General features: G+C 38.5%; 1 protein-coding gene across 1 annotated transcript in view; it reads right to left on the minus strand.

Annotated features, from left to right (window-relative positions):
• The window catches only part of LOC110111294 (tetratricopeptide repeat protein SKI3), a 108,658-nt gene that overhangs the window by 62,186 nt on the left and 36,936 nt on the right, over positions 1-9,536 (minus strand). Inside the window, exons 10-13 of the mRNA XM_020843091.2 lie at positions 4,455-4,702; positions 4,201-4,372; positions 4,021-4,136; positions 3,879-3,936 (exon numbers count right to left, since the gene is read on the minus strand). Of these exons, the coding sequence (XP_020698750.1) occupies positions 3,879-3,936; positions 4,021-4,136; positions 4,201-4,372; positions 4,455-4,702 (594 nt within the window). The remainder of the gene's footprint in view (positions 1-3,878; positions 3,937-4,020; positions 4,137-4,200; positions 4,373-4,454; positions 4,703-9,536) is intronic.

Below are 9,536 nucleotides of genomic sequence, written 5' to 3' on the forward strand. Positions count from 1 at the left end.
CCCACCACGCTACAAGAGCGTGTATAGGGCTTACCCGCCTCGTCGCACATGTCGCACCGGATTCTCCCCCACCGTGCTACAAGAGCGCGTATAGGAGATCCACCGGCGCGTCAAGCGCGTCGAGGACGGGGTTTAAGTTAGAAATTTATACTTTGAAGTCAGGCAGGGGTCGTCGTCGGTGACTATCGGCGGTGTCGGCTCGAGGATCGAGGCAAAAAGGGGCAGGCATTTTTTTATTTTATTTTATTTCAATTAAAATATTAATTATAATTAATTATTAACTATAATTATTTTTAATTAATTATGTTTATGATTAATTAAAGTAATTAATTATTTATATAATTAATTAAAATAACTAATCATATTTATCTTTAATTAACTAGAATTAATTAATATTAATTAAATTTAATTAATTAATAAAAATTAATTGTAATTAATTAAAAAATTTTATAATTAATTAAAATTAATTTAATTAAATCATTATAATTAATTAACATTAATTATAATTATTTAATTAAAACTAATTTTAATTAATTATACTAATTATAATTAATTAACATAATTAAAATTAACATTAATTAAAAATTAATTTTAATTAAAATAAAGACGGGATTTGGCCGAGAAGTGCACGAAAGGGATGAAGTTACCTTCACTGCCCGTGAGCTCCCGTCGTTGATCCCGATCAAAATGTTGTAGCTTCCGGTCCTACAGGATGGGAATGTCGTTGAAGGAGCGGTCGAACAGTCACGGAGGAGCTGAAGAAGAGGCGCCGAAGGGAGAAAGTTATCTTCATGGCGAGCTCCCGTGGTTAGCTCCGATCAAAATGTCGTAACTTCCGATCTGACTGGAAGGGAAGGTCGTCGATGGGAGCGAAGTCGGGCGGCCAAGGAGTCGGAGAAGCTGCTCGAAAGGGAGAAAGTTATCTCTGCAGCCAGCGAGCTCCTCTGCTTGCTTCCGATCAAAATGTAGTAACTTCCGATCGGTCAGAAAGGAAGCTCGTCGAAGGAGCGAACTCGCACGGCCACGAAGGACTGGAGAAGCACGAGTGAGGAAAGGGGTTACTCCACAGCCGCGAGATCCTGTTGTTGCTTCCGATCGAGATGCGTGGCTTACGATCCGGCTCAAAAGGAAAGTCTTCGAAGGAGCAAAGTCGAACGTCCGGGAAGGAGCCTAACAATGAGAAAGTTACCTTCTCAGCGATCGAGCTCCGATCGTTGCTTCCTATCAAATGTCGTAGCTTCCGATCTCACTGAGAGGGGAGGTCGTCGAGAGAAGCCGAGCAGATCTCACGAGGGAACTGCGAGAGGGAGAGAGGGATCGTGGGAGCCGGAGTCGAAATGAGGTACCGCTCATATCCCTTTATCAACGCGATTTGGACGAAGATCGTGCATAGACACGACGTCGGTATGGAGAGATCGTGCGAAGAGCGTCGTTGGATGTCCGAACAGGTACGCGAAATTTTTTTTTTTTTTCTGTAGACCGTCGTATACAGGTCAACACTCCTAAAGTCTCTAAATGATGCATGAATGATTAGGACAGCAAGGTACAGCAAGGGTCCAAGTTGTCTAAGCGTTTTGGGAGGGTCCTAGTGTGTGGACAGCACTTAAACACAGCCTAGACTCACCTAAATGCCACTAATTGGTGCAGGAAAAACTTGGACAGCAACCTATAAGGTTTGTTTAAGCAACCTAAGCAATTAAGGATGCTGTTGTGACAAGGAAAGCACTTAAACAATGAAATAGAGTTGCTTAAAATGATGAAAATGGTGCAGAAATTTATTGTACAGCAGAGAAAACAGAGAACTGAAAAACAACTAAGCAATGATATGATAAGTGATGTCGGAAAGGTTAACTAGACTCCTAAGAACTTCTAGCACATGCAAGACATGCTTACCATGCTATGATACCAAATATGATGTAATACGAAACAAGAATTGCTTGTAAGAAATTAATAACTTGTGAACTTTGCGTAGCTAAGTATAAACGAATGTGTTTCAAGATAAATCGTTAGAAAATTTTCACGAAAGAACTAAGTAATGTCAATTGATTACAATTAAAAGCAATAAGAGATTAACAAAATTACACAAACAAATAAATCTTAAAGCAAATGGCACTTAACAAAAATCCACGGTTTAAGATCTAAATCATTCACCTCGAAGTCCCTCACATACACTCTTGATATCACTCGGCTTAGCGGAAGAGGATTGCACACAAGCTTAAGGATGCCACTAATAGACAAATGATGTCGAGGGGACTAGTTGCCGGGGAAGGAGCCAGAGATGGGGGAGAGGGTGGGCGCCCGGTGATTATCCACTCTTCCGTAGGTAGTTGCTCTTCGAGGACGTCCACTAGATGGGGAAGAATACGGTTTAGGTAATCCTCGACGGTGTGGTCGAATCCGAATCCAACGTCGAAGAACGAAGATCGGATGACGTCGATATCCCCTTGATAGTCGAACACAAATATGTGGTCATGCTCTGGATCGGCCATACATGATCATGGGAGATCCTTGTCATGTGTATAACGTTGTGGTGGAGGAACCGACACTTGGGGGGGAATCGACCAAGGAGAAAAGGAGGGAGGAGAGGTTCGGGTGGGAGGAGGTGAAGGGGGCGGCTAGGGCTAGTTGGGGATTTGGTGAGATGTTTAGAAATCTGAAATTAGATTTCAAGTTAAGTTGAATTGGAGGGAATTAATTTGAAAATTCAAATTAATGCTATAAAGGGGCCGGCGGTTATGAGGGGATTAGGGGGATTTAATTGGTGGTAATTAATGAGATAGGAGAGAGAGGGAGAGGGGTTAGGTGGCCGGCCTAATAGAGAGAGGGGGAGAGGGATTTGGTTTAATTGAGTGGGCCCCAAGGAGTTAATTAAGGAGTAATATCAAAATCTGAAATTTAAATCAGATTTAAATCAATTAGAGAGGTTTCCTATCATAGATTTAGACAATAAGAAACTATTTGAATTCAAATTTTTAAATGAATTCACAATAAGAAACTTTCCAAATTGACCAAATTTATTTTAGGAAAGTGAGTAAATGAGTATTTGAAATTTGAATTTCAAATTTGGGGCTTGGGAGGTGGGCCGGCGGCTAGATGTGTGGAGAGGGAAGGATGTGGGAGGGAGGCAGGCGATCAGGTGGGTGATGGTCGGCGGCTTGGGAGGCCCAAGGAGGCCGGCGGCAAGGGGAGGGGCTCGGGTTAGGGAAAATTACAAAGAAAAGCTTTGGGGGGATAAGGCCGGCGGACGGGAAGTTTAGGGGAGGGAATTTGATGCAAGAAAATTAAAAGAAAAGAAAGATTGAAGAACCGCAAATCTTGGAATCCATCAAGATTGACGTGTATTGCCTTTACCCTCCTTGGGTCTCTCCTCTCACGAACTCACTAAGAGATCACTCAAAGAAAACTGAAATTTCATTTCATCATTCATCAACTAGTACAATGCAAGAGGCCTCCTATAAATAGGCCAAAAATGAAACAAGACTAGAAAGACACAAATGCCCTTAGGGCTACAATAGCGACTCAGCACCCACAGGAGTAAACTAGGAAAATAAAATGCGAGAACAAATAAAATACAAAATAAATCAAATATAAAGGCTCTGGATCGTAGCCGTCGTTCTGCATCTCTGACGACGGTACACGTGTTGAAATCTGATGTCCTCATCAAACAAGCTTTCTATAATCTTATAAAACCATATTTTTCTGACTAAACCATAAGGCTTAATATTGTAACTACTAAAGCTACATAAACAGTAAAGAAAATACGTAATCAATAATAGCACAACTGCAGATTATCTTAGATGGTGCTACCAGTTAAGAAATACCCTCTTGGCCATGCAACTGCCAAATACATGAAATAAAGATGACTGAAAAGTACATACAGGCATTATCTGCACAGCTCTTAGGCAACTTTCATAGGCTTCACTCAGGGAGTAGTTCCTTCAAAGAAAAATGTATTAGAAAAAGGGGGGCTCCTAGTATATGTCCACCAGATCAAGTGTTCAATAGCAGAAAGAAAATTACCGGTCATGAGAAGCTACTGACATGCCAGCCCATGGTAATGCTAAAGAGGGATCTAAACTTCTAGCACGATCAAATGATTGAGTAGCCAAATGATTTTCACCTAGTTTCATGTAAAGCTGCAAAACAGAACAACAGAGATATTAGATCCCTTCTTATAAAAATAAGATCTACCACGATTACCTTCCCAAGGTATGCCCATGATACAGCCAAAGAATTATCCAGCTGAAGTCCCCTGATAAGAGCATGCTGCTTCAATGCATAATCATTGGTTACACAGGCCAGTATAACCCAAAAATCACAATTAACTCCCTCAAACATTAAGCTCCCCAAAGACATCCTCTCTGATAGTTGCCTGGTGAATATAGCATGAAAAGTTAACATGTTACCAGAAATATGAAAAGAACACTGAGGTTATTCAACATAAGGAGCAGTACCGAGTATCATGATCTGTTTTTTCTCTCTCTAGCAGAGAATAAATGAGATCAATTGTGATTGCAATATCAGCATAGATATTGGACTGCCATGGGGTCAGGTGTAAAGCTCGTTGATACAATAGCCTTGCATTTTTAGCTGCTGAAAGGCAACTATTTTTCCAATCAATGATGGATGCTTTGAAAGCTCCCTCATCAATGTGGGTACTAGTAATCTTGTTCTCCCATGGTAAGCATTTTGCATATGCAATCTGTTAATAAAGGGCAAATCCTGTTGATAACTGCAGTCCTAACATTTCAAAACTACAAACAGCACTTCCATATGCAAAAATTTGTATTTGTATAACAAAAAAAATTACAAGGACGGAAAATGATATGTTAATTAAGATTAGCTTGGAAAGCTGGAATTCTTCCATACTTTATAACCAAATAGATAAAAAAGCATAGAAATGAATGAGATATTCCATCAATGCGATATCCAAAAAGGATTAATTTAAGCCTTAATCCTGCAGTGCAGAGAGGCCAGTTCATGATAAGAATATGCAAACTTCAAATTAATGGAGACAACCAAATAATTGCCCCAAACATGCCCTACAACAACAACAACAACAACAACATCAAGCCTTTATCCCATTACGTGGGGTCGGCTACATGAATCATTTTCCTCCATTGTGTCCTATTAAAAGTCAAATTCTCATTTAAATCTAATAAAGAAATGTCATTCCTAATATTTTCTAACCAAGTTTTTTTAGGTCTGCCTCTACCTTTCTTAACATAAGTCAAATCTAAGACCTCTACTCTCCTAACCGGATCATCAGAAGGCCACCGTTTTATGTGAACAAACCACTGGAGCTACGCCAACCTTTTCACGTATAAGCTCATTTCGTATCCTATCTCTAAGAGTAAAGCCACTCATCCACCTGAGCATCCTCATCTCTACCACACTTAACTTAGTATTATGCTTCTCTTTGAATGGCCAACATTCGCCACCAAAAAGCATTGCAAGCCTCACCACCATCTTATAGAATTTTCCCTTCAATTTGAGGGGTACTTTTCTATCACACAACAAGCCCGATGCATTCCTCCACTTCAACCATCCAACTTGAATTCTGCTGATAATATCCCCATCTATTTCATCATCACTCTGAACAATAGATCCAAGATATCTAAAACGTATACTCTTATTAATGACTAGATTTCCCAAAGTCATAATCCCCGCATTAGGTTATTACTACTAAAATTACACTCCATATATTCTGTTTTTAGGAGGAGTGCTAATTGGGTCTCTCAAGTGAAGAATTCTGCTAGCTTGCTCACCGAAGATCCTAGGGAAGTGCAAGAAGTTTTTTTCAGATTCTTTCAAGATAAATGGAGGGATAGATATTGCAGTTTGGAGAACTGGCCGGATCCTTTGATGGTTTTGGAAGAAGATGACAAAATTTTGTTGAGAAGGGAGCTTTCAGTGGTTGAACTTAAGGAGATTGTTATGAGGTTAGGGAACAATAAGGCTCTGGGTTGTGATGGCTTGTCACATTCCTTTTTCAAAAGCTTTTGGGAGATCATTGGTGAAGATGTTTATAGAGCAGTAAGACACTTTTTCTCTTCAGGAAAGATGAGTAAAGATTGGAAAGATACTTTGGTTGTGCTTATTCCTAAATCTACGAATCCTTTAACTCCTTCTAGCTTTCGTCCAATCAGTTTATGTAATTATATTTATAAGATTGTGGCTAAAGTAATTTTAAACAGAATGTTATTGGTGATTCCAAGGATCATATCTGAAGAGCAAGTGGCTTTTGTAAAGGGGAGATCTATTTCTGATCATCTTTTATTAGCTCAAGAGGTTTTCAGTAAACTAAGGCATTCAAAGGCTTGCAAATTGGATATGGAACAAGCATACGATAGTATGTGTTGGTTAACTTTAAAGAAGATGATGATGGAGTTGGGATTCCCGGACAGGTTTCTTGGATTGGTTATGGAATGTGTTTCCAATCCCAAATTCTCTATATTGATCAATGGGACAAGATCAAATTGGATTGAGGGAAGATGTGGGTTTCGGCAAGGATGCCCACTCTCTCAATTCTTGTTTATTATAAGCTCTAGGCTATTAACCAATGTTTTTTACAGCATAGGAAGGGATTTGGGAATCAGAATTTGCTCCAAAGCTCCAAGGATTACACATATTCTGTACGCAGACGATGTGTTGTTGTTTTCATATGCAAAATTAAAAAATGTTAAGAAGATGAGAAACATTGTAAGAAACTACTGCAAATGGACCGGGCAGAATATTAATCAACAAAAATCATCTTTGATTTTTGGCAAATCGGTGGTAAGGAGAAAGAATCAAATATCAAAGTTGCTGGAATTCAAAATGGTGGAAGAATTAGAATACCTGGGAATCAAAATTGCTTTAAGAAGATTAAAAAAGGCTGATTTCCAAATGCTATTGGATAAAACAATTAAAAAAATAAATGATTGGGGAAATAGATATATGTCGTTAGCTTGAAGATTAATTTTGGTAAAAACTGTTCTTCTTGCTTTACAAGTTTTCTTAATCTCTCACTCTCTTGTCCCAATGAGAACTTTAAATGAGTTCGAAAAACTCTGTAGAGACTTCACTGGAATAAAATGGATAGAAGCCACGGTTTGCATTATGTGGCATGGGAGATGTTGTATAGACCAAAGCAATGTGGTGGATGGGGTCTTCAATCAGCAATGACCAGAATTGGGCCGCTTAAAGCAAAGTTTGCATGGAATCTCTTTGAGAAACCAAATACATTGTTGAATAGAACCCTGCTAGCTAAATATGGTGAAAGGTGGTGGAGTAAGGAGGAGTTTAAAGGAGGATCGAATTCATGGAAGATCATTACTAGTGGATGGAAAGCTCTTAAAAAGTTTGTAAGATGGAAAGTCGTAGATGGTTCCAGCATTAATGTATTAAAGGATGCATGGATTTTGGACAAGAGTCTACTTAAATGGCCAACTTTTGTGGGATGCATTGATGATGAAAATTCTACTCATGAATACTTCATAGAGGATGGCAAATGGAATTTCAGGAAACTTAGACAGTGCTTCGGTGAAGACCTTGTGAGGATGATTGGAGTACAGATCTACAATACTGCAATTCAAGACCACATGGAATTGAAGCTTCAGTTCATCGGTAAAACTATCTCAGCATTGTTGATGGAAGATAGTCTTAAAGAAGTGATGACAGGGGATTTGTTAACATGGATTCAAAAGCTGAAGATTAATGCTCGGGTGGAACTGTTTTTATGGCGGTTGTGTAGAGATGCTATTCCTACTGAAGATTTTCTCTTTAGGAGAAAGCTTTCGGGTAATTGCTTATGTCCTATGGGATGTGGGGTGATTGAAGATCTTGATCATGTCACGTCTAATTGTCTAATACTTGTGAAAGTTAGCAAGGTATTAAGAGGCTGGGGATTTAGAATTCCAGATTTCTGTAATTGGAGAGATTTCTTACAAGGAATTAAAAGATTAACATAGGAGGATGTGTTGACAGCAAGGATATACGCATTGCTATTATGGTTTGTTTGGAATAATAGGTGCAAGGTAAAACATGGAAAAACTGGAAGCAACAATGTCATGATTGCAGTTTCAGTTTTAAGCTTCTATAGCTCAGCAAAACAGGGTATTTACCGCTCAGATCACTGGGGTGTTTATCGGTCCAAAGGACTGTTCTTAGATTATTGGCATCCTCCTCCACCTGAGTGGTTAAAGATTAATCTTGATGGAGTAGTTAAAGAGAATTGTATGGCTGGTATCGGTGGGATAGTAAGAGATGACAAAGGAAGGTTTGTCTTTGCTTTTGGACGAAGGAAACTGCATTGGGGCATTGCACGAATGGAACTTTCAACATTCAAATCCGTGAAGGAAATCTTGCAAGGATGGACACGAGAAGCGAAAGGTATCATAGTGGAAGGGGATAATAAGAATGTTCTCCAATTTTTTCATCAATTGCATAGCAAACAGAAGAAGGTCAGAGAGAACTTGGAAGATGAAGACCTCTTATTCTTTAGCAATTACAATAATCTTATTTTTAATTGTGTTAGACGCAATTGTAATAAGTTAGCAGATTATTGTGCTAACTTAGCTTTATCATTTGATTTTGATTGGGATTTCTTTCTTGAAAACAACCTTCCTTCTTCCTTTGTTCAAATTGTAAAGGAAGAATGTGAAAGATGGTTGGTTCCTCATTAGCTTGTATCTAGGCTCTTTGGTGCTTTTTAATTTTATTACTACTTAGCATTTCTCAAAAAAAAAAAATTCCGTTTTAGATCTACTAGCGAAAACTTTTAGACTCTAAGGTTGACCTCCATAATTCAAGTTTACCTTCAACTCCCTCTCTAGTCTTATCAACAAGAAGAATATCATCAGCAAAAAGCATGCACCAAGGTACATCCTCTTACAAATGTCTAGTGAGAACATCCATGACTAAAGCAAAAAAAATATAAGCTTAAGGCTGATCCTTGATGTAACCCAACTGAAATAGAGAAATACTTGGTCAAACAACCTTGTGTTTAAACACAAGCAATAGCTCCTGCATACATATCTTTAATGATTTGAATATAAGCGTTATTAACTCCTTTCTTATCAAGAACTCTCCAAAGCACTTCTCTTGGAACCTTATCATATGCTTTTTCTAAATAAATAAATATCATATATAGATCCTCCTTACTTTCTCTATATTTCTCCATCAAACCTCTTAATAAATGTATAGCTTCCATAGTCGACCTACCAGGCATGAATCCAAATTTATTTTGAGAAATATTAGTATCACACCGCAACCTATGTTCCATAACTCGCTCCCATAGTTTTAAAAGTATGACACATTAACTTAATTCCTCTATAATTCGCACAATCTTGTGCATCACCTTTATTCCTAAAAATATGAATTAACACACTCATTCTCAACTCATCTGGCATCTTTTTAGTCTTCAAAATAGTATTAAAAAGTTTAGTAAGCCAAGAAATTCCTTCATCTCCTAAGCATTTCCACACCTCTATTGGAATATCATCATGTCCAACAGCTTTTCCACCCTTCACTCTCTTTAAAGCCTCTCTAACTTC

This window comes from Dendrobium catenatum, unplaced genomic scaffold (genome assembly GCF_001605985.2).
Source record: "Dendrobium catenatum unplaced genomic scaffold, ASM160598v2 fragScaff_scaffold_665, whole genome shotgun sequence".
In the NCBI taxonomy this organism is placed as follows: domain Eukaryota; kingdom Viridiplantae; phylum Streptophyta; class Magnoliopsida; order Asparagales; family Orchidaceae; genus Dendrobium; species Dendrobium catenatum.